Consider the following 25,503-nt stretch of genomic DNA (forward strand, 5'->3'; position numbering starts at 1 on the left):
GTGTTAAGATGAACTTTTGGTATTGACCAAATACTTATTTTCCACCATGATTTGCAAATAAATTATTTAAAAATCAAACATTGTGATTTTCTGTTTTTTTTTTTTCCACATTCTGTCTCTCATGGTTGAGGTTTACCCATGTTGACAATTACAGGCCTCTCTAATATTTTCAAATGGGAGAACTTGCACAATTAGTGGTTGACTAAATACATATTTACCCCACTGTACAAAGTAAACACTACTAAGTTTCTTTAAATAAAAGACTGTTTACATACGTTTCATCATGGATGGGCATGTAAAAAAGTTCTCCTCAAATACATTCTGTCATGTTCGCTTCACAACTACTGCAGCCGCTCTCCTATGACTTGATCGCTGTTTACGTCTTTGCCGTGTAATAAAGGATTATTTTGCCATATTCGTGTTGACCATGTGGCAGCTACGCTCTCCTCCGACGTCGGCCGGTTTGTCCGGCGGTCATTGTCCAGCTGCTTCCCCGCAAACGAGCCCTCTGCCCTCAGCGGGGGAAAGACGAGCTCTAACTTGCTCGCCGCGGGCGGATTGCTGATCAGCGAGGACAATCGACAACCCCACCTCCGAGTAAAATGTTCCGGGCTAGTTATGTGCGATTTTCTTCTTCGAAGACTTTGAAACATCACTCGGTTCGGATTAGCATGTCGGCTAGCTGTCACACCTCTTGGTTTGTTTACATTCTCCAAAGCCGGGGCAGGGAAATGACAAAAGCCCGACTAACTACAGTGGCATAAAATATCGTTCGGGAGGTGCGAGAGTAAATGTGAAGTCGACAGTTTTGACCATTATGGAGTAATTTTGCCATGTCGAACTCAAAAAAATCCATTTTTGTTATATCATATTCCATTTAGCACAAGACTGTTATTTGTCATCACCATGCCATTTATTTAGCTACTGGGGAAAAATACTTGGATAAAATGAATATCCTGTGAAAATATTGGAGTAGAGAGACTGAAACAATGACATTAGGAATTACCGCCTAGTAAACGAACCCAAAAACCTTCCTGACAATCGTTAACATTGATTAATCAAAATGGTGAAGGCATGTGTGGAGGTGTGTTACAGTAACAGAGAAGATAAACGGTCATTTTAGTAGTTACTGTGTGCCCATTGTTAAAACGGCAAATCTCTTACTTCGTCGATCGAGAGGATCACTGAACTGGCATGTCGATCGACCAATGGGGGAATAGTTCAACACATGTAGTACCGCCCCCTCATTTGAATAACATTTCCACTTGAACGTTGGCACTGACAATGAAATAAGTAAATATATGGCAAAGCGTTTTTATTTATTGATTGACATTTATTTCAATCAATATATTTATTTTTGTATTTATTTCCACATTTATTTTTGTATTTATTCTGACATTTTTAATGTAATTTCTTATTTTTGTATATATATTCATTTTTATTTCTACTTTTATTTAATTACCTACTTATTTTCAAAGTTATTTTTGTATTTATATTTAATTTTTGTATCATATTTCTTATTTTTGTATTTATTTTCGTTTTTATTTTGCTTTTTATTGATTGATTTATTTTTTTTATTTTGAATTTTGGCAGCTTTGGTCCTTATCCGAGAAACGATAACGCTACGATCCCACTGTTGATTTTTTTCCCCTATCATGTCAAAATAAAGATTGAGTGTTTTAATAAAAAACATTTTTATCTTGAAAGGGAATTTGTTATTTGGGCTGTTTTTGTTTTTAGTCATTCAAATGGGCGGGTATGATTGGGCTGGAGACTGTTTTCCCATCATGCAATGCTGGTCGGAAATGAAACGACTGGGCATGTTGGAGCAGTATTTTCTTCGTGCACGTATTGTTTTTCCTAGGTTTCAATCACTTAACTAAATCGAAGTTTCGACGACGTGTCCAGAATTACCTACGTTACGGACATCAGTCTTCAAGTCTCGACATCGTTGAAGTTTTTTCGCCTACTTTAGCCTAGCTTAGCTGGCAAACCACTAACAAAGCAGCAAAGCACGTCGTCAAGCGTTCTCAAATCAAGTGAGGAAAATGTCCGCAAAAACGACAACTGCTGCAGTAAGGGAACTTTGTGGCGTTAAAGAGGAGGCCCCACGTCACCAAGACTCGACTGTGTGCAAAATAATGCACGCAAAGGTTGTTCTTCGCAGACTCGAAGGTTGGTTCACTTTCGATGATACGCATACAGTATACCAGTGTTCCTCAAGCTTTTTGCGTTACGGACCAGTATGATGTGGGCCTTATTTTCCTGGACCGGTGATGTACCGAAATCTGCGATCCGTCAGAATCTGTGAGGAAGGAGGGCGATGTTGCCAACAGCAACGACGATGAGGAATTGAAGGAGGCCACTAACGCTAACTGCGTAAACTGCCGTTTTCTACGTAAATGAGGCTATACGCTCGCTTCAAGTTGCCGAGGCTTATTTCCCCTTTCACCGAATAAACGTCATGATATTTAATCATGACGCTTTCATTAAGAAAATGTCTGCTTCCAAAAATCACATATATTATGAATTGTTGACATTTCGATTGTGTAAATATCCCATTTAATGAATTACATTTATTGTATGACTTTTGACATTGTAAAAATGTGTGCTCTAATGAATTACGTTATTTTTAGATTATGAAATTATCCGCACTTATAAATGACTTTCATTCTATGAACTTATTACTCTTCTTTACACACTCACGCATACACAAATTTCAATGTATAAGGACAATGATATAAATGTAAATGCCGTAGTTAGTGTGTGATTTCACTATATTTTCCTAATGCTATTTCCCAGCAAATCGAAGGCAATTCCTTACTTATTTGACATCCTCTTACTGTCATTTCAACACATATTTCCTCAAAACGACCTCCAGATACTCTATTTTTAGTGTCACGTTTTCTCATAAGTCACTCTTAAAGCTCTTTCCTGATCCCCTGACACTATCCCTACTCCCCCCCACCACATCTCGTCTCAAATTGACCCCCAGAGTCTGTACATTTTATCATGACATTTTCTGATTGGTGCAAATGCGGCTGTCAGAAATTGTGATCCTCCCCAAATGTAGGTGGCGCTGTAACATTGACCCTTGCACTTTTTGCGATAGCCGCTTTCAGCCACATCTGCACCTGTCAGAAATTGTGATCTTCCTGTTTTGTGTCTGAAATCAGTCAAGTCACCCTTAAGGCTCTTTGCTGATCTAATGATAGTTATGTCTAGTGATGACAAAATGTACAGACTCTGGGGGTCCAATTGAGAGGAGATGTAGTATGGCGTGGAAAGGGGGGGGGGGGGGTTAGAAAATCAGCAAAGAGCCTTAGGGGTGACTTGATTGATTTTAGACACAATAGAGGATGATCACAAATAGAGGATGATCACAATTTCTGACAGCCACGTCTGCACCTAACAGAAAATGTGACAATAAAATATAGTTTCTGGAGATCGTTTTGAGGAAATATGTATTCTAGGGCTGTCAAACGATTAAATTTTTTAATCGAGTTAATTACAGCTTAAAAATTAATTGTAATTAATCGCAATTCAAATTATGTATAAATATGCCATATTTTTCTGTAAATTATTGTTGGAATGGAAAGGTAAGACACAAGATGGATATACACATTCAACATATGGTACATAAGTACTGTATTTGCAATAAATCAACAAGATGGCATGAACATTATTAACATTCTGTTAAAGCGATCCATGGATAGAAAGACTTGTAGTTCTTAAAAGATAAATGTTAGTACAAGTTATAGAAATTTTATATTAAAACCTCTTAATGTTTTGGTTTTAATAAAATTTGTAAAATTTTCAATCAAAAAAATAAACTAGTAGCCCGCCATTGTTGATGTCAATAATTACACAATGCTGATGGGTGCTTAAGCCCATAAAATCAGTCGCACCCAAGCGCCAGCAGAGGGCGACAAAACTCCAAAAAAACACAAGTAACAAGTTGGCATTGCACTGTGCTGTCATTTTAATCTGTTTGAGCGGGGCATGTGCGATAATTGCGTCAAATATTTTAATGTGATTCATTTTAAAAATTGCCGCCCGTTAACGCGATAATTTTGACAGCCCTAATGTATTCAGATGACAGTAAAAGAATGTCAGATGAGTAAGGATTTGTCTTTGACGGGCTGGGCAGTAGCATAAGGAAAATACAGCGAGATCAATGACTGACTAAAGCATATATTTATATGATTGTCCTTGTTGAGGTTGTTGCAGCTTCACGTTGCATGTGTAGGAATAATTAACGGAAAATAAGTTTTCTTTTAACCAAAACTCTGCCTGTTTAATTTCCACCAACATGCGGATACTGTAAGGGTAGTGGAAGCTTCTCAATGATGACCAAGACGCTCGCTTTTGAACTTGAACATTTACTGCTTAAAATGCTGCAGTTTAACATGAAACAAAGGCATTGTGCCATAACAAGGGCTCATTCAGCATAGCTTGCTTTTTCTTATTCTCTTCTTCTTCAGGTAACACAAATACAACAGCTCCCTCTGTCGCAATTCAAAATAAAAGCACTTCCTGTCAAATCTCTAGCAGTATATTAACTGTTTAGGAAATAATAATCAGAATAATTTTAGCTGTGTATTTATCACTTTTCAATGTAAATAATGTAAATAGAAACGTTTTATAATGTAACTATTTCTTTTAGCTTGTTTTACAATGAACTATTATTCACGATGAATTCAATTATGCATTTTAACCAAACATTTCACAACATTCTCCCCCCCGATGGACAATTGTTCATCACAAGCAAACAATAAGTCAACAAATCTCCAAAGGATACATTAACTGAATAGGTCTTCTCAACACACTTCCCGTAGAAGTACGAACAGTACCGGAACGTATGAGTCCATCTCTTCCAGGAAACAGTTCAGTTATCCTGCCCATCTTCCACGTTTGCCTTGGAACGTTGTCATCGCCAATCAGAACAACATCTCCCACCTTCAACGTAGTGGGTGTCGGCAGCTGACACTTGTGGGCTGACTTCAAGTCCATCAGGTAGTCCTTTCTCCATCTGCTCCAAAACCCGGATAACAGTCTCTGTCGATACCTCCATCTTCAACCTATTTCTTCTCTTGTCGCAGTGGTGACTTGAGACCGTGTTAGCAAAGTCTTTGGTGGTAGAGACGTCAGTCTTTTCCCAACTAGGAAATGAGAAGGTGTGAGTGGCTGTGGCTCTGATGCGTCACTACTCACATATGAGAGGGGCCTGGAGTTCAGTACGGCTTCCACTTCTGCAAGCGTGGTTGTCAGCTCCTCGAAGTTCAGTGAAGTCTTCCCCAGGATCCTCTTCAAGCATGTTTTGACAGATCTCACTAGACGTTCCCAAAAGCCGCCCCACCAAGCAGCTCGCTCGGCTATAAATTTCCAGGTGACTCCTTTGTCCGTGAAGAACTCTCTGAGCTCTGCTCCGTTGAATGAACGCCATAAGTTCTTGAGATCTTGGTCAGCTCTTTTGAATGTCTTTGCATTGTCTGAATAGATAACTTTACACAGTCCTCGCCTTGCAATGAATCTCTTTAAGGCTAAGAGAAAGTGTTCCGTTGACTGATCTGAGACCAGCTCCAAATGTACTGCCCGTGTAACAGCACATGTGAAAAGAGCAATGTATGCCTTTTTGGGCTGAGTGTTGGATCTGACATACAATGGCCCTGCAAAATCTACTCCAGTTACTTCAAAGGGTGGGGACTCAGTAACTCTGTCTCTCGGTAACGGAGCCATAATTTGTTGAGCTGGTTTCACTTTCAGCTTTCGGCAAATGTAACACTGTGACACGACCCGTTTGACAAGTTGTCTCCCTCTTAGAACCCAGAAGTTCTCTCTCAATTGAACTAGAGTGTCTCTGACCCCAGAATGCATTACTCTCTCATGGCAGGACTTAACCAGTAGTTCTGAATACCGGTGGTTTGTCGGTAAAATCCAGGGGTGCTGTTCCCTGAAACTGAAATCAGAGTGTTGTAGCCTGCCTCCTACACAAATGATGTGCTCTTCATCTAAGAAAGGCTTCAAGTCTTTGATTTTGGAGTCATTCTTAATATTCTGTCCAGATTTTAGCTGACAGATTTCTTGACTGAAACTCTGCTCTTGAGTCACTTTAACCCAATATATTTCTGCTGTATTGAGTTCTTCGGTTGTCAGTTCACCATGCACCCTTTCACTTGAGCGTGCATTATCTATGAATCTTTTCACCCATGCAGTAATTCTCAGCACTGTTTTTAATCTGCTGTGCTCCTCGAGATCTAACAGTGGTTCTGCTGGTTCTGTTCTAGTCAGCTGCACTACTGCTTGAAAATTAGACCTGAGCTCAGCATTGACTTCATCTGCCACATAATCTCCATTTTTAGTCTCCGCTTCATTACCTGCTGACATTGAAGTGGGCCCCTTCCACCACAGCTGATTATGGATGATGTTCTTGACACTCTGGCCTCTGGAAGGTAGGTCAGCAGGATTGTTCTTGCCGCTGCAGTGTGACCAAAGTTCGGGATCCGTGAGACTTTGTATCTCAGTCACTCTGTTGGCCACAAATGGCTTCCATCTTTGTGCTGTGCTGCGTATCCAATGAAACGCTATCATGGAATCTGTCCACATCTTGAGCTGAGTTTTTTCCATGTTCAGTGGCTTGAGAAGATTATTTCCTAGTCTTGCTCCAATCAATGCTCCCATGAGTTCCAGACGAGGTAGCGTCAATTTCTTCAAAGGGGCTACCTTGGATTTGGAGACCACAAATCTAGTCACAACTTCTCCTTCTTTGTTCTTTCCTTGCAGATAAGCAACAGCACCATATGCCTTTTCACTTGCATCACAGAAGATGTGCAGTTTGCTTGTCTGTGGGTTTTGTTGTACTTGGTACCACCTCGGAATGGACAGCAGGTGGAGCTGAGGAAGCTCTTCACACCATTGATCCCATTTTTCTGTCAAATCTGGAGGCAAATCCTCATCCCAACCAATCCCTCTTTCCCACAGTTCTTGAAACAAGCATTTTACCCGTATGGTAAATGGAGTGAGGAAACCAATTGGGTCAAAGATACGTGCTGATGTCTGCAATACACTTCTCTTTGTGTTCCTTCTTTCTTTCAAAATGTCCAAAAGTCCATTTAAATCAAACACAAAGTCATCACTTTCTGGTTTCCATACTAAACCCAACACCTTCAGCACATTTCCACAGGCGTGAGTTTCTGTTGTGTGTTCCAATCCGCATTCTGTCCATTTTGCTCTCAGTTCTGGTGAGTTTGTCACCCACTTGCACAAATCCATGCTGGCATGAGACAGGATGTTCTTCGCTGTTGTGGTGACTGAGAGAGCTTCATCCACATTACACGAACTGAAGATAAAATCATCCACATAAAGTGATTCTCTCAAAGCTTTCACTGTCGTCGGGTGTTCATTTTCATACTGCTTTATGTGTTCTCTTATTGTTGCAGCTAACAAGAATGGGCTAGGAGAAACTCCAAACACCACTCTATTCATTCTCAAAACTCGCAGTTCATTTTTTGAATCTTTAGTTGGAGGTCCATGAAGCCACAAGAACCTCACAGCATCTTTATCCTTTTCTGCTACCGCTATCTGCAGAAAAGCCTTTGTAATATCCGCAGTGAAGGCTACCTGGTGGAGTCTGAACTTGATTAGCACATCCAACAGGTTCGGGTTGAGGTTTGGTCCAATCAGCAAACAGTCATTCAGTGAAGCAGAACCCTCCTCGTGTGATGATGCATCAAATACTATTCTCAATTTAGTTGTCACCTTGTCTTCTCTGAGAACAGCATGATGTGGCATGTAGTATTCCACAGCCTTGTGTTGCTTCGTTGCTGTAGGGTTTTCTGACACGTCCTCACAGATACCTTGTTGCAGATAATCCTGTATCACATCATTGTACCTCATGTAGAGCGTGGTATCATTCTGCAGTTTCCTTTTAAGGCCTTCCAGTCGTCTCTTTGCCACTCTAAAATTGTCTGGGAGATCTGGTTTGTCCGGTCGCCATGGTAACTCAATTTGGTAACGGCCATCTTGGTACTTCAAAGTCTCTGCAAATTTCTGAAGAACCTTGGCTTCATCTGGGCTCTGGATTTTCTCATTAACAACGCCCAAAGATTCAACTTCCCAAAATGCATGAAGCTGTTTTGAGATCTGAGCACCATCTTCCAGACTAATATGCATGCAAGTGGCGTCTGTAATACTGGATGTTGATACACGTCCTTGTAGAGCCCAACCAAAGATGCTTTCAATGGCAACTAGTGATTCTGTAAGTCTCTGGACCTTACCAGTCACCACTTCCCAATAATAATCAGCTCCAATTAACACTGCCAACTCTGGATCAACAGCTCCCTCTTGTGGGAAGTCCGAAAGTTGCAGTCCTTCTTTCTTTAACTGTTCTTGGAGAGGTTCACTGGGAACTTTTATCACAGCACTGCAAACTTGAGGCGTCTCCACTGCTTCGATGTCTATTCTTTGTCGGTTATTCCACACGTTCTCCAGTGACACCTTCACGATGTTACGCTGCGCTGTTACAGGAATGGTGGATCCAAAGACATGTAGACGCAATGTTTCTTGTCTCAAAACAGGCAGCTTTAAAGTCTTAACAACAGCTTCATGAACAAAGCTTCTTTGGCTGCCACCATCCAGCAGACAACGTATTACTTTTCTCCCTGCTGGACCCACTGTCTGTGCTTTCACTGTTTGCAGCAGTACTGTGTTATGCGTGTTAGCATTCGGTTTTGCGATACTGGACACAGAGGAAACAACAGCTTCCGTGCCAACTTGTTCTGCATCTGCTTTGGGTTCTTCTTGTTCACAAACTGATTGATGATGTCTGCGACCACACAATGCACAGGAAACACCTTTAATCTTGCAGTATTTTGCAATGTGTTTTGGACCAAGGCACACATAGCATCTTCCCAGCTTTCGAAGTTTCTCTTTTCGAGCAGACACAGTATTTTCTGTACAATGTTCTGGTTTGTGATCATGACCATCACAATACACACAGGTCTGGGGAACGTTACTTGCTGTGTGTAGCGCTGTCGCTGATGGCACATTCCATTTTTTGGACTTTTCACCATGGTGTGCTGATTTACCACAGGTCTTGTAGTTCGATGTGATGTCCCGTTGTATGTTGCCAGGTCTGCAAAGTTGAAGCGCCCTTTCTCTGCTCTGAACCTCATTTTGCAGGAATTGGATGAGCTCGTCCAGCTTCCATTCACCGTCGGAGTCTGATTTGCGTGTGTAGGTCAGTGCCATGTCCTCTGGTAGAATCTGTAACAACACTGGGCATAGCAAGCATCCATATGTATCACTGGAGACTCCTAGTGATTCCAAACTGCGAATCTGTATTTCACATTCGTCGTACAGGTGCCGCAGAGCAGTAACATCTGATGATCTTCTTACGGGAGTCAAGTTCAACAGCTTGGACATATGCGCACTGATGACAATATCTTTTCTTCCAAAACGGCTCTGGAGTAATTTTACTGCCGTATCATAATTGTCATCTGTCATAATTAGTCCTGTAACAGCTCTGGCTGCTGCTCCAGTTAGATAGGACTTCAAATAGGTGAACTTCTCCCTTTTACATAGAGCATCATTGTTATGGATGGCGGTTTCATACTGAGACCAGAATTCCTGCCATTGGCTCACTTCTCCACTGTATTTTTCAATAATGAGCTTAGGCAGTTTAACAGTCTGTGAATTTAGTGATCTGAATGAAGCATCACTTCCATTACTCACTCGCACGTTCACAGATGTTTCTGTCTTCTGAATTAGTCTCTTTGAGCGAGCTGTACACGTTGTGATCCGATCCTGGTAATCCTGTGTACCCGCAATCTCCGCTTCCAATGCTTCGGTCGGAGTTTCATCTTCAATGCCTTTATCCAAGTCAATCAAGCATTCCTCTTTTGTCTTCAAAACTGACAGCATTTCACGGAGTTTATCACAATCAGGCTCCTCTTTGCTCACCTCCACTTCAATCCGAGTCAAAAGCTTTGTCGTGGAGGCACAAATTGTTGCCCGTTTCTTTCTCATACGTTCAAAACGCTCAGCCATCTTAGCGGTTAGCATTAGCCACCGTTAGCTCCCAACTTCGCCAGCTAAAGTCCCTCAAAGTCTTTAAATCCCGGGTTTCGGCACCAAAATGTAAGGGTAGTGGAAGCTTCTCAATGACCAAGACGCTCGCTTTTGAACTTGAACATTTACTGCTTAAAATGCTGCAGTTTAACATGAAACAAAGGCATTGTGCCATAACAAGGGCTCATTCAGCATAGCTTGCTTTTTCTTATTCTCTTCTTCTTCAGGTAACACAAATACAACAGCTCCCTCTGTCGCAATTCAAAATAAAAGCACTTCCTGTCAAATCTCTAGCAGTATATTAACTGTTTAGGAAATAATAATCAGAATAATTTTAGCTGTGTATTTATCACTTTTCAATGTAAATAATGTAAATAGAAACGTTTTATAATGTAACTATTTCTTTTAGCTTGTTTTACAATGAACTATTATTCACGATGAATTCAATTATGCATTTTAACCAAACATTTCACAACAGATACATCCATCTCTCATGCGGTCTTCACAGGCAATCCGACAAATAAAAGTAATCAAAGTCAAAGAAAAATGACACACTATAAGTAGCGTTTTAGACAATTAAGTCCCATCCTGCCATCTTGTGGCGAAAAGATAATATGTCAATAATAACAAGCAATAGGAACATTATTTCCACATCAACTGAGGACACAGCCATTAATACAAAACATTTGTCTCAACAGTCCTTATACATTTCAAATTGTGAGTGGATGTGTGTGGAAGAGTTATAAGTTAAAACAAGTAATTTATAAGAGCGGACAATTCTATAACATCACAAATACAATACAGTACCTGATTTAGAAATGCGAACATTTTTTATTATTTATAACGCTTTATTGAAGTGCAAACATCAAATGTTTTCATGGACGCATTACAGTAATGGATTTACGACTGAAATCAGTTTTAAATAATTAAATTACACAATATATTCCAATTATTATTACTATTATACAATATTAGTACTGTATTTTAGTAACAAATTGTGGACTGGGCCACATAACCATCTTTGGACAGAAATGTATTAACGTAATCTCCTGAATATAAGGCGCACCCGTGTATAACGTGCACCCCAAATTTACTTGTAAAATCTAGGGGAAATTATTGTACCCGTGTATAACGCGCACCCTAATTTTAGCACCAATAAATAGAAGAATACAAGAAAACAGACCTCGTTTACAGATACAGAAATGTCATTATACTGACTGGTGAAATGCAGCACAAGCACAGCACATTGGTAGTTCAAAACATTACCGTAAACTGACAATATGTACGATAATAATATGATTTGACAACTTCGCCAACTTACCAGAATCCAGGAGAGAAAAAAACCTGATGTGGCTTTCTTTTAAAGGCTGCTGTATAACTTGCTCTTTTCATCATGATGAATAAATGTCTCTTCCATGGATGGATACGGTAAAATAAAAGTGAGGCTAGAAGTCGGAAAACCGAAAGCACACATCGCTGTTATTTGGGTTTGACTTTCCCGAGGGACAGATATAGTTGACACAGAAAGTCTGTGTTGTGTTACATTTGTTACGGTCCGAGTTGCGGAGCTGCAATAAATGTTGACTGAAATGAGTTCAAGAAACTAAATTCTGTGCTTTATGAAGAGTGAAAAAAGCAGAATTTAACACAGACAAAATCATTCAACCAATCAGAGTGAAGTATTACCGTGTAACGAGCTATAACAGAATTCACCGGCGGAACTTATGTTGGCATGTTGTATAGTTCCCGGGGGGAGGTATTTTGTTGAGGGAACAGCCAGAAAGATAGTTATATTCCATGGGTTGCATGTGCGACAGACATTGGTCCTGTATTTTGTTGCAGCCTAAATGTCAATAAAGCAATGCGGATTAGCTCCGTTGTTTGATACTCCGCCTCCGACTCCTTCCCTAGCTCGCCACAACTGAAACAAAATGGCGACGTAACGTACCGTAATGGTCGGCAACAGATCGCCGCATACGTTTCTTCAACACAACATGGCCATGTCAATAAAAAGAAAAATCGGTCTTTTTATATATATATATATATATATATTTTTTTTTTCTCTCCATCCCTGTACCCGTTTATAATGCGCACCATGATTTTACAAGTTGATTTTGGGGAAAAAAAGTGCGTGTTATTTGTTATATTCGGGAAATTACAGTAGTCTACAGGTTTTCACAACCATATCCCAATGACAATCACAAAGGTATGACATTTATTAGTTCTAACAGAGTAAAATAATACATATTCACGGTACAAGAAAGTCGTTTCCGTGTGGGCGCTCCCGTTGGGGGGGACATTTCACGCGGGGCGGCTATTTTTCGGCACAACGCCTGTTGTTGCGCTCACCTTCTTGCTGCGCGACAGTGGCGACGAGCTTCGTAGTCTCCGACTGATGATGTCTGGCATCCTGTTGGCATCACAACTATTGATGTTTTCCCCGCTGTCTGACAGGTGTCGAGAGAAACGCATCATGGACCGAGATAAATAAACCATGCTGTTTTAGAGATTTGCCCTTTTAACAATGTGCACACAGTAACTACTAAAATGACTGTTTATCTCCTCTGTTACTGCAACCAACCGCCACACACCTTCACCATTTTGATGAATCAATGTTAACGATTGTCAGGACAGCTTTTGGGTTCGTTTACTAGGCGGTGATTACTTAGACAAGCAGAAAAACACGCAGTAATAGAAGGAAGGTATGTAGCGGTAATATGTAAACACAAGTCAGGGGGCGGGTGTTGTGACGTCACGTGATTGGGGTCTATAGTCAAAGTCAAAATATAAAGCATTTCCTTATTTGTCAAACTGATTCGAAAACACAAGATACCTTCAATATTGTTGATTTTAACGGAGGCGGCAACGCGCTACATAAAGTACGTAGCTGCTTATTCATTAAAGTACGTAGCTGCTTATTCAGCAACATTAGACCTACGTGATATTGCGATTTTTTTAGTCTCATAGTAATAGTACGAGAAAAAACTCGAACTATTACTACGAGAATAAATGTCGAACTAATACTACGAGAATAAAAAGTCGAAAGCATCTTGTGTGTGAACAGTGCTCCTCAACCAACGGGCCGGGGACCGGTACCGGTCCGTGGCACATATGTTACCGGGCCGCACAGAAATAATAATTTACCGGTATTAACGACTGTATTCTAGGCTCTGCCTTTTGGCTCACCATTCTGCCTGCCTACCCTATTGACTAGTCCGAGTAGCCATATGTGGACATCGCCCTCTAGTGGTAGCCGCCATTTTTGGGGTGTTTACACACCTCAACCCATCGTCAGTCAATGTAAACAGTAACTCTAGCTGCCTGGTGCTGGCGGAAAACAGCAGCAATGGCAGACGGGGTATTTCCGGTTGTTTTGCTCGGACCCTCATCCAACAGGAAAGAAAATCACAATATTCAGTAGAGATAACCACAATATAGAGATAATAATAAAACTGTTTTGCTTTGCTAGCATGCGACGATTCGGGTCAAAGACACGCCATAAAGAACTTAAACGTTACCTCAATGTCAATATTAAGGTCGTTTTCACAGTCTTCAAACAGAATTACATTCATTAACTTGAAATAATCTTTTGTGGCGCTTTCTCCTGATTTCCAACTCTGCGACGGCGTAGTCAAGCTTAAAGCTTGCAAAAGAAAACCGATGTGATTTTCCAAATAAAGAGTGTTAAAGAACAATTCGTATTTGATGTGCTATTTCAGACAACGTCTGGCAAATAGTGCGTAAAGAATGAGCTAAATATTTTCATATAGACGTCATGGTAAATTATACAATTAAAACTGATCAATTAGAATGTATCTTATAAATCTATGAAAAACAACCATCTCATTTGCAAGACGTGGTGGCTTTTATTATGGTGTGGCGGTGCGCCACACCCTTTATTTACTGACGCTGGGCTGGGATCGGTGTGTAAACACCAGTGGTTAATTTGAGCCGGAACATGCCGGAAGTTATAGCACCTCTTGATTTTGGCCTCCCTGTGTTCAGGGACTTATTTTGGCAGATCTGGCACCTCTTGTGTATAGAAAATAATAATATCAAAACGTTTTTTAAAAATGTATTTTAATAGCCCCGAATGGGGGGAAAGAAAGAAAGAAGTCGTTGATGGCTTTCTACACTTTATTGTGGCAACAAAAGGGAAACAATAAACAAAGTAACAGCGGACTGCCGCCACATTCCACCGCTAACTTTTGCTTCTCGCTCGTCTCCCCCTCGCTTCAGACTACCTCACAGCTCTCCAGTCCTCACGTCTCTTAAAGGGACCGTGCATAGTGTTACCTCCCTTGTGTGACATGTGCTCAGGATCACTTTTTAACTTGTGGCGTTTATTTCCGAGCACACAAACACGTCCGGCTGCCTCGAACGTTGCCCCACACACACTCATTACAGCGCTTGCTTCCTTCTTTCCCCGTCAGCGCATGCGCACGCAGAGCCTGTCGGTTCCAAAGCAGCACTTGCAACAATAGTTACGGACATTACAGTATAAAATAAAGTAATAATATGCTTAAATTCATTTAGAGAACAAATCCCAAGAATTGCATGTTGTTTATATAAATTTAACGCCATTTGAAAGAGTCAGAGATTTGTTTGTGCACTGAAAAACTGGACCAACAAATCACGTATTATTCCAAGGAGGTCGGTTGCCAGATAAAACGACATAACAATTTTATTGAGGAGTTGAAGGTGCTTTACGCACAGTACTGGCCCGAGGATGCAGATGCATTGTATTGAGAGACGGCGGTTGAGTCATTGTGGCCAACAGAAAGTACAGAGCTTCAGATGGAAACGACGCGCTTGATGAACTGATGGGGTTACATGTGGCTGTTAACAATATTCCCATTGCAAGTGCTGAATTGAGCACGGATTTTCTGAAATAAACTTGATTTGCACTACCAACTGTGCGTCTCTGCTCAAATCCACCAGATGATATTTAGTCTTCCTAAATCTTGTTGGACCTCCACTGGCTAAATTGAATCCAGTCCTGTACGTGGGGTCGTGGGTGGCCAAAGGACACAGAACTTCCACTGACACACGCAGTAAAATCCGAAACAGAGAGGGGGGGCAGAATCCGGACATGCTTGCGGTGTGGAATGTTTTGGAACGTAAATATAGTAAGCATACTTAATAGGCCACCGTGCCAATCTTTTAAGCAATAGCACACTTGATGCTGTTGTTTAACGTCATTAGTGGTACGAGAGTGATGCGTACGCTGTACTCGAGTTCCACCAATGACGTTAAACAACAGCATCAAGTGTACTATTGGGATTATATAACGGACCACCACATTTAAATCAGCATAAAATGTGGTCATAAATATGATAGGATAAATATGTTTGAAAACCACACTCAAGGCACGAATATAACGGCGTAGTGATAAATTTGGTGATGAGGCCCTAAGGCCCTAGCCATGTTCTATCGTGATTAATACACAGCAACTGACCAATCAGAGAGCTTCCTCAAACCCACCCGTTATTATAATAATAATGGGAGATTTGTGTTATTCATTGTAATCTCAGATTTTTTTTTCTTATATGTTTTTCAAGTTAGACCTGTTGAGAATGTAATTGCTGACTGTGTACTGTAAGTCCCACCTGTGGTTATGTGGGCAATTGCCAGTGCTGAGCAGAGTATAGCCTAAATAATTGTAAATTGTTGTCATAACATTGATACCACGGATATTATCTGAAATTTAGGCTTGTAAGTCCCACAGCATGGCAAGTGGGCATTTGCATGTTGTTTCAGCACCATTTTCTGCATATGTTCCGGGACCTGTGCCCGTCACGTCATCCCTGCGCTGTCATATGTACTTTGCTTTCCGGCCCCTTATAATTTACTAATTAAGCACTTGCAAACACCCCTGTAATGGCGGCCAACCACTAGAGGGCGACATACACAAATCGCTAGTCGGGTTAGTAATTTGTTTCAACATTTATTCATTTATTTCAAATTGTATTCAATATTTTTTCATCGATTTCAACATTTTTTTAATTTCATTCTTGCACTCTCGTTCCCCTTGTAACTACATGAAATAATTTCATCTGTCATTGGCTCATTAAACTCGATGGACGAGGTTTGAGTTGATCGAGTGAAGCTATTTCTCCTTCCTTCCCGACATGGCTGGCATTGTGGAGGCTGGCCTGATCGCAGTAATAAACTAAATCCCTGTTTTGTAAGCCACATGTTTAGGGTCCGTTTTTTCTACGTCAACATATTCTGCTAAATCTAATAAATCCTGAGAGAGCTCGTGCAGAACCTCAGCAAAGCTGCCATGTAGTGAAGGTAAAATAAAAGATAAAATGATTTCATGCAGGGGAACAAGAGTGCAAGAATGAAATAAATAGAAAGTGAAATAAATAAATAAATGTTTATAAATAAATAAATCCTAACCAGATGTCCAAACCACCTCAACTGGCTCCTCTCGACATGAAGGAGCAGCGGCTCTACTCCGAGTCCCTCCTGGATGACCGATCTCGAAGGCTGAGCCGGCCACTCTCCAAAGGAAACTCATTTCAGCCGCTTGTATCCGCAATCTTGTTCTTTCGGTCATTACCCAAAGTTCATGGCCATAGGTGAGGGTAGGAACATAGATTGACCGGTAAATCGAGAGCTTCGACTTCCGGCTCAGCGCCCTCTTCACCATGACAGACTGGTTAAGTGCCCGCAACACTGCTGACGCTGCCCCAATTCGCCTGTCAATCTCACGTTCCGACCTACCCTCACTCGTGAACAAGATCCGGAGATACTTAAACTCCTCCACCTGGGGCAGGAACTCACCCCCGACCTGGAGCGAGCAATCCACCCTTTACCGGCTGAGAACCATGGCCTCAGACTTGGAGGTGCTGATAAATAAAACGTGAATTATATAAATAAAAATTAAAATACATAAATATTGAAATTAAAAACTAAATGTTGAAATAGAAGCATTTAATGACACATTTAATCATGTATTTAATTTTTGCACATCTGTGCCACCATACAAAGCCGTTAGGTTGCACATGATAGAAAAAACGCCAGCATCTCTGTGTTTACATTAAAATAATTGTTTTCTTCATTACAAATTGTTGCGACATGTCTTAAATTATATTTTGAAGGTCTTAAAAAGCATTCAATTTGACTTTTAAAATAGTGCAAGAAACCCGCAACAGATTTATTCATCAGTTAGTTGTTGAAGCCTTGGGCTCTGTGGGTTAGAGTTGAGAACCCTGTTCAGATTTATTTGCACTTTTCGTGGATTACTTTCAAAATGGAAACGGTGTCGAGTCCCTACTTTTGCAGTGTTTTAGGCATTCATTTCAGAACGTAAAAGCCATACATTTGCTGCCCTACGCACATAGGCAATATATGGCTCTTGGGCGCTTTTATGCTTTTATTCCTTTTTAATGTGTTTTATGAGACTGTATTTGTTGATGTCTTCCTGATTTTAATGTAACGTCAAGCACTTTGAATTTATTTGTGTTGGATTAAATGAAAACAAAACATGTATAAACAAAAAAATGGGCAAGGAGGAATTTTTTCCAACAGAAAACAACTTTGGGGACACAAGTTTGCAAATGAAGAAATAAGATTTGTTTGTGGTCTTGCAGATCTATATGTCAGCCAAGCCTATTGTCTTGAGCACCAGGATTCTGCATGCGTCAAGGGGGAGGAGGAAGAGTCGCCATACATCAAGGAGAAGACAGACTTCGTTCACATTCAAGGTCATCCCAAGCATTGTTATTCTCTTTAGATGAGGCAGAAATCAATTGTGGTGCCTTCTCATAAGTACGGAAATTTCTTTCAGTCTAATATTGACCTGTCGCGATAACAAATTTTAGTGGGAGATAAATTCTCTCATAAATTATTGCAATATGCAAGATTATTGCACCCCCCCCCCCCATTTTTTTAAAAACCAATTTACAATAACACAGTAAGAATACAGTATATATTAATAATACTGAGTAATATTAAGTACACCCATTTAAACCAATAAATGTTTACTCAATATCAATACCGCACAGAAACACAGAATAAATACAATTTCTTTTTCAAGAAAAAAATAAAATTGCACTTCAATAACTTAAGCATTTCGGCACAGAGGTATAAAGTTGTAGTGACACAAATAATTGCACTTCAACAACAAGAGAAAAATACATTAAGTAGCAATAACAAAAATTTGGCTTCACTAAGGCTAGGTTCATACTGACGGTCTTTTAATGCACAAATCCAATTTTATGTAATGTCTGTTTTTTTGGCGTCCATGTTCGGACTGCCTTTGTCCAGGGAGCCCGTTCAAGTATCACGCATTCGCACTAATTCGCAGTCCAAGAGTCAGCAAAGTGACCCGCATGCACAGAAGCATCAAAACAAATCGCACATGCTAGCTGTATGTCATTCCAGGGTGATCAGATTTTGATTTCCAAAAAGAGGACACAAATAACAGACATCAATAATGCCCGTTTAGTCTTTTATTCAAAGTTTATATGGACTGATAGAACGCATACACGCACGCACATAAGCCTTGACTTGTGTGCGTGACATGACGTGGGTGTGTCTATTTGCCCCGTCTCAGCCATGTAAGCAATACTGAAATATTGCTCATTTAAAGCATAACATGTGTTTGAAAATTTTTTTCATGCTTAAAACACAACCATTATACATCCTATTTGGTATGCTTTTGTTATGCTTGTATGAGAACATTTTAGCATAGAGCATCATAGTTATATTAACCTCTTTGAGTGTGCCTTCCCATAGCCTTGACTATTGTAGACTGTATCACAATATGCCCAAATATGGACTGTTATTTTCCTGTGTTTTCCATGATGTCCTGAATGAATACAATGGGCGACTGTGGTTTATCAGACTGAGCTCATCATCTTTCTAGCCAGAGCCGGTGTTCAAGGTCATAACTTGAAGTGTTTTTCCTCTTCTAGAGATGTTTTTCTCTAACTTGAGATGTTTTTACCAGGATATGCTATAGTAAGTTTTGGTTTTGTTTCTATGATGTCAACCCATAAATAGAGGCATGCCCTGCATTTCTCTTCTGTCCACATGCGGAGAGGACGGTTTGTGCGTGGCTCCGCGTCGGTACCTGAGAGCTCTTGTTCATAAAGCCTTCGAAGCAAGACAATCCTTGGCTGAGTCTGATTCATTTCTCATCGGGCTATCGAGTTGACACTTGTCTTGGAGTTCAAAGTTGAATTTCACTGACAGAATGCAAATCGAAAATTGTCAGGCTTATCCTTTTCTTCATTTATTTTTTTATGACTGGTCAAGCCCGCTTCTGCGTAAAAGCAGAGTTCAAGCTAGAAGCTAATGCAGAGCTACATCACTCCCGCCCCGCCTACCGCTTTTGCTTTGCTGACGTCATTGCTGCATGAATTCCGATTCGGGGGACTTGGAAGTTCAGACCACCAGCTGGAAAATTGTGGCCCTTATTGGATTTAGACCACATACGAAAGTGACCCAGATCAGATTTGAAATGGTCCACTTCTATGCGACTTGTCACGCTCAGACCGTCAAGTTAATGCTTCACTTGAGTCGAAAAAACACGAAAAAATCGGATTCGTGCATTAAGACCTGCAGTATGAACCTACAAAGAGTCAAAAAACATTAAACAGAAGTAAAACTGTCTCATTTCTTCAGCAATGTAGCGGACTACACTTTCCGTGAGGGAACACCATTTTATGGGATGTCGTTCGTATTTCTCAAATCAAGCGGTTACCTCTGTAATTGTCGACTGACTTTGACGAGGGAGGCTCTGCTTGTTGCGATGCAGTTTTCTTACCAAGCAGTGAAAACTAAAGAGGGTGATAGTTTTTCAAATGAGCATGTAGATTTGTTGTGTTGGCCCTCTTCGTTGAAACAACCTCCAAACACATTTTGCAGACTGGTTCATCCTTTTTGGTTGCCTCCCAATTTTCATTTGGTTTAAAATAAAATAAAATAAATTCCCACACCAGGGGCGTTTGGCTTGGAATTCAGGATTTTCCGTCCATTTTCTGCTTGCTCATTGCTGTATGCCGACAGTGCACTCGGCCCCGCCTCCCTCCATTGAATGATGGTCACGCAAACGTGCGCGCGCGCACACACAAACTCACATGAGGTGATAAATCGCAGCGGGAAAATTACCGCCTTCATTTTCATTTACCGTGCGATAAATAGAATTACTGCATATCGAGACAGGCTTACTTAAATTATTGGAAAATACATATAGTTCTTTGTGGGCAGGTTAGTTTAATTTATTGCAAATAATGTGCTGTTTTCCTGCTGAGTGTGTATTATCATCATGAAAATGATGATGTCCTTGTAGACTCTAGATTTATGTGCTTGTCTGGCAAGCCGTTTACTGACGGCTATCCGAGCATCTTTCTATCTCTGCATAATGCCTCTTGCGCCTCAAATTGAAATCGCATATTTTATAAACACAATTTTTTTGATGAATACTTTTTAAAACTGTGCGATGCACTGAATCGGCACAATGTGAACCGCGAAGTCGCGAGGGATCACTGTACTCATCTTCTCCAAGTTTTGCCCAAACGACAGACTGGCCGATGATACGGTGTTGGTCCATAAAATATTTCAATGGTTTTCTTGTGTCTTGCAGGTTTCCGAAAATATCTTGTTTCTGAGCGTCAGGAGCCAGAATCTCCTGGCGTTAAAGAGGATGTTGAGCTCCCCCAAATCAAAGAGGAGGAGGAGCCAGAGCCCTGTCAACAGAAGGAGAGAGAAGAGCAACTTCCAATCAGAAAGGAAGAGGACGAGCTGCCATATGTTAAAGAGCAGGAAGGTATCACCAGCTCGACTGTTGAGCCCTTGAAGGGTGAAGAAGATCCGAGTGAGGCCAACAAAGGTGCGGAGCCTCCAAGCGGCAGCAGCAGCAGCTCAACAGAAGGATTGCAAGCAGACATTTTCATCGCTCCATCAAACAGTGCCACGTCCCACTCACCTTACAATGATGATGTACATAAGGAATCTCACCATGACGACAAACTCTTCAAATGCTCTCAATGTGGGAAAACCTTTGCTCATAAATATACTTGTCGGAGGCATATGAGGAGGCACACTGGTGAGAAACCTTTTTCCTGCTCTTTTTGTCATCAAAGATTCAGTCTCAAGAGCGTCTTACAAATACACGAAAGGACCCACACGGGAGAAAAACCTTTTTCCTGTACAGTTTGTGGTCAAAGATTCAGTCGCAAGAGCGACTTACAAAGACACGAAAGAACCCACACGGGAGAAAAACCTTTTTCCTGCTCGGTTTGTGGTAAAAGATTCGCTCGAAAGCAATACTTGGAAATACACACAAGAACCCACACGGGAGAAAAACCTTTTTCCTGCTTCGTTTGTGGCCAAATGTTCACTGAGAAGGGAAGCTTAACGCAACACACACGAATCCACACTGGAGACAAACCTTTTTCCTGCTCAGTTTGTGGTCAAGGATTCGCACAAAAGCAAACCTTAAGAATACATGTAATAACACACACGGGAGAAAAACCTTTTTCCTGCTCCGTTTGTGGTCTAAGATATGCTCGAAAGGAACGTTTGAAAATACACGCAAGAACACACACAGGAGAAAAACCATTTTCCTGCTCAGTGTGTGGCCAAAGGTTTACTGAGAAAGGAAGCGTAACAAAACACACACGAACCCACACTGAAGACAAACCTTTTTACTGCTCAGTTTGTGGTCAAGGATTCACTCGGAAGGATTGGATTAAGAGACACTTGTGTGTTGGTGTGGGAATCAGTGACCACTGATTGTATGCCTGTCATCTATGCTTGTTTTATCAGATTGTGCACGCAGGACGATTGTACAGTGCTAGCCAAAAGTATTGGCACCCCGGCAGTTCTGTCAGATAATGCTTAATTTCTCCCAGAAAATGATTGCATACAAGGTGATTTTCGGCATTTATTCCCCTGCTGTGTCCTCCGCGACAAGCACTCCCGCTGGACGCTCGCTAACATTGCCCTGTGTCCGGCGGGACTGCTTGCCAGGGCCGCAGTTAATTTGGATAACAATTTGGTGTTGTTTAAATTAAAAAAAATAAATCTGACATATTCACTCTGAAGTGGCCACAATATTTGTATAAATGAATAATCCAACGGCATAGGTTTGGTCTCAAAGTTGGTAGGGACAATATAACCTTAATCATAACCTGCGTGTACACACTTTGCTGGGGACAGGACATTAATAAAACCAATTAGATTGGGTGAATGGCGGTCAGGGCTACATTTCTCTCCAATAAGAACCCAATTATTTGATCAGCTTGATGACTGATGCAAAATAAATCTGCATTGACCTACTAACTTTCACATTGCAAATTTACAGTATAACGTCAATCTGTTAATTTTTCTTGAATCTAGTATTAATTTTCATCTTGTTTTGAGTTGTAAAGGCTAGTTAATATATTACTGCGTCAGTCTTCCACTCACGTTTAGTAAATACAGTGGGGCAAATAACTAGTCAACCACTAATTGTGCAAGTTCTCCCACTTGAAAATATTACAGAGGCCTGTAATTGTCAACATGGTTCAACATCAACCATGAGAGACAGAATGTGGAAAAAAAACAGAAAATCACATTGTTTGATTTTTAAAGAATCTTATTTGCAAATCATGGTGGAAAATAAGTATTTGGTCAATACCAATCTCAATACTTTGTTATGTACCCTTTGGTGGCAATAACGGAGGCCAAACATTTTCTGTAACTTTTCACACACTCTTGCTGGTATTTTGGCCCATTCCTCCATGCATCCTCTAGAGCAGTGATGTTTTTCGTGTGTATGTGTGGAGGGGGGAAAAGGGGGGGGGGGGGTATCAAGTAAAATCAAACGTGCGTTTGAGGGGAAAAAAACACGGAATGGCACATTTAGCAAGTGAAAAAGGGGTAAATCTAAGTGAAAATAATGAAAATGATTCACTTGATATTGGTAGGGTCAATTCTAACGTTACAGCAAATGGGAAGACCATCTAAATGACCTATATAACTGAACACATCTAATGCAAATAAGGTTGTTTGAAAGTTAGTGAGGACAATTTGAGACTCCTGAAAAGTTGGTAGTGTTTTGCCCCTACCGTCCTAATGCAAACCTACGCCCTTGGAATATTCATATAACCTGTCATTATTAACTTAAAGTGCCTGTGACACGAAAAAGCATGTTTATTTCATAATACACGCGATATTTTATGCCCCTGAATGATATGGACCGCTTGGATGTGTTTGGAAGCGATCGCTATTTTTATTTAGTTTTTTGAACCCCGCGCCATGAAAATGAGTGACTTCCGGCTTCGGTCTTGCATTGAGGAGGAGGGCGCTGTGACGTGTACGGTAGAAGACGTCCTCTTCACGCTACAGTGTACTGTTGTGTATGAGGACGAAGGATCAGCTGATTTTGCGGATTAATACGTTTATTTTTCGCATCACGCCAGCCAAACGGCTGCAGAAAAATCATTCTGTATGAGGGAGAGGCGTATGCGCCTTTTTGGAGTTTCAAAAGGTTCCCATTCACCGTGGATATTGGCCAAGCCCTGCTACTGTGGGACCATTGGACTTACAAGGAAGTGAGTAAACATCTTGTTTTGTATTATGTCAAATACGAATACAGCGATTACAAAGTAAACACTACAAACTTCCTTTAAATAAAAGACTACTTACGTTTGATCATTGATAGGCATGTAAAAAGCTCTCCTAATGCTCATTAGCAGCAGCACGTTAGCTGCACAACAACTCTAGCCACCCTCCTCCAGGAACGAACTGTAAATTGCTCTCCGCCGGGCGGTTTGCCGATCCACGAAGACAATCGACAACCAGGTCGTCATGTCAAATAATCCAGGCTAGTTATGTGTGATTTTCCGCTTCGAAGACTTTGAAACATCACTCGGTCCGGGTTAGCATGTCGGCTAGCTGTCACGCCTTCTGGTTTGTTTACATTCTCCGAAGCCGGGGAAGGGAAATGACATATGTCCGATTTAGGTGTCATAAAATATCATTCGGGAGGTGCGACAGTAAAGGTGAAGTCGACAGTTTTGACCATTATGGAGTAATTTTGCCACATTGTCCTGAATAAATGCATTTTTATTATTTTATATTCCATTCAGCACAAGACTGTTATTTGTCATGACCATGCCATTTATTTAGCAATTGGGGAAAATACTTGGATAAGAAGAATATCCTGTAAAAATATTGTAGTAAAGAGACAGAAACACTGACATTTTGCCGCTCTCTTCGTTGCGTTTTCCTCGTTGTGAATAGTTCCCCCTTGACGGGCTGACTGGTTCTTCTCAAGCCATTTATATAGCTATTGGGGAAAAATACTTGGATAAAAAGAATATCCTGTAAAAATATTGGAGTAGAGAGACTGAAACAATGACATTTTGCAGCTCTCTTCGTCGCGTTTTCCTTGTTCTGAATAATTCCCCCTCAAAGGGCTGAATAGTAAAACCGATGAGCCCAGTCTACCGCTGACGTCATCCACCTGTTGGGGACGCTAAAGCCCTATAATGGTAGGCGTGGCTCACCGGCAGATTAAAAAACTAATTTCTCGTCATCTGTGCTTTGCTAAATTGTTGTATATAGTCGAATCGTCTCAAAATATGATTTTAATTCACATAATAATGCCATTTAAGACTTTTTTTTCTCGTGTCAAATGCTCTTTAAATATGATCATGAATACTTCATAGAGTAAGGTAGAGAGCCCCTTCAGTGTGTCGCGATCCAATCCATTCCACTTGTTCATATAGAGCAGGGGTCGGCAACCTATGACACGCGTGTCAGCACTGGCACGCGAAGGGTTAACCAGTGACACGCAAGGGCATGGCAAAAAAAAAAAAAAAAAAAAATGCGTGTTAAGTTTATTGTCGGTTGTATCTTTATCAGTTGCTGAAGCGCCCCATCTTGTGGCCGTTTTATTTATTGGTTCTAAAACAGAAGAAAAATGCAAATAGGAAGTTCTTCAAATGGGATTCAGTGTGTTACATAGTGACGAGATTTGTCGTTCACTTGAGCAAACGAATCCATTCCGGTTCGTTCAGTAAAAAGATTCGTTCAAACAAATCGTTCAACGAATCGTTCGCCCCCCTCATCTCCCTCCCCGCCCAAACGAATCGTTCGGTTACTGAACGGGAAGTGACGTTGCCGAACGAATCACCAAAGACCGCTTCGCAGTATAACTGAACGGGAAGTGACATTGCTTGGTCCCTCCCTCTCTTCCACATTGACCACTCGTCGTAGTTTCAGAAATGAGTGACAGGCGGTATCATTCTGCTTTCACAGACAGCCTCGTCTCCCTCCTGCTGCTGCAAAAGCGAGGGAGAACTTCCGCGTCGTCTGTCCTAGTTCTATGGGCTCAAAGTCATGGCTCGTGCTGGCATTTCGATTTAGGACACGGTTTAACATTTTCCTTTTGTGAGGGGAGTAGGGGGCGGGGGCGCACGGACTTTCTTT

At 41.0% G+C, this 25,503-nt stretch overlaps 2 protein-coding genes across 3 annotated transcripts; one reads left to right on the plus strand and one right to left on the minus strand.

Annotated features, from left to right (window-relative positions):
* The first annotated feature begins 1,810 nt into the window (after positions 1–1,810).
* Positions 1,811–22,831, plus strand: LOC130929106 (oocyte zinc finger protein XlCOF6.1-like). Of its 2 annotated transcripts, XM_057856052.1 has the most exons (3): positions 1,811–2,175; positions 17,670–17,783; positions 20,669–22,831. In XM_057856052.1, the coding sequence occupies exons 1-3, from the start codon at positions 2,049–2,051 to the stop codon at positions 21,817–21,819; spliced, it is 1,392 nt and encodes a 463-aa protein (XP_057712035.1). In that variant the 5' UTR covers positions 1,811–2,048; the 3' UTR covers positions 21,820–22,831. The 2 variants fall into 2 exon arrangements, with proteins under 2 accessions (XP_057712035.1, XP_057712036.1); XM_057856053.1 differs by lacking the exon at positions 17,670–17,783.
* Positions 4,329–7,940, minus strand: LOC130929085 (uncharacterized). Its single transcript, XM_057856009.1, has one exon. It carries the CDS (start codon positions 7,894–7,896, stop codon positions 5,077–5,079), a length of 2,820 nt encoding a protein of 939 aa, XP_057711992.1. The 5' UTR covers positions 7,897–7,940; the 3' UTR covers positions 4,329–5,076.
* Positions 22,832–25,503: the final 2,672 nt, after the last annotated feature.

The sequence above is a fragment of the Corythoichthys intestinalis genome, chromosome 13 (assembly GCF_030265065.1).
Source record: "Corythoichthys intestinalis isolate RoL2023-P3 chromosome 13, ASM3026506v1, whole genome shotgun sequence".
NCBI classification, from domain to species: domain Eukaryota; kingdom Metazoa; phylum Chordata; class Actinopteri; order Syngnathiformes; family Syngnathidae; genus Corythoichthys; species Corythoichthys intestinalis.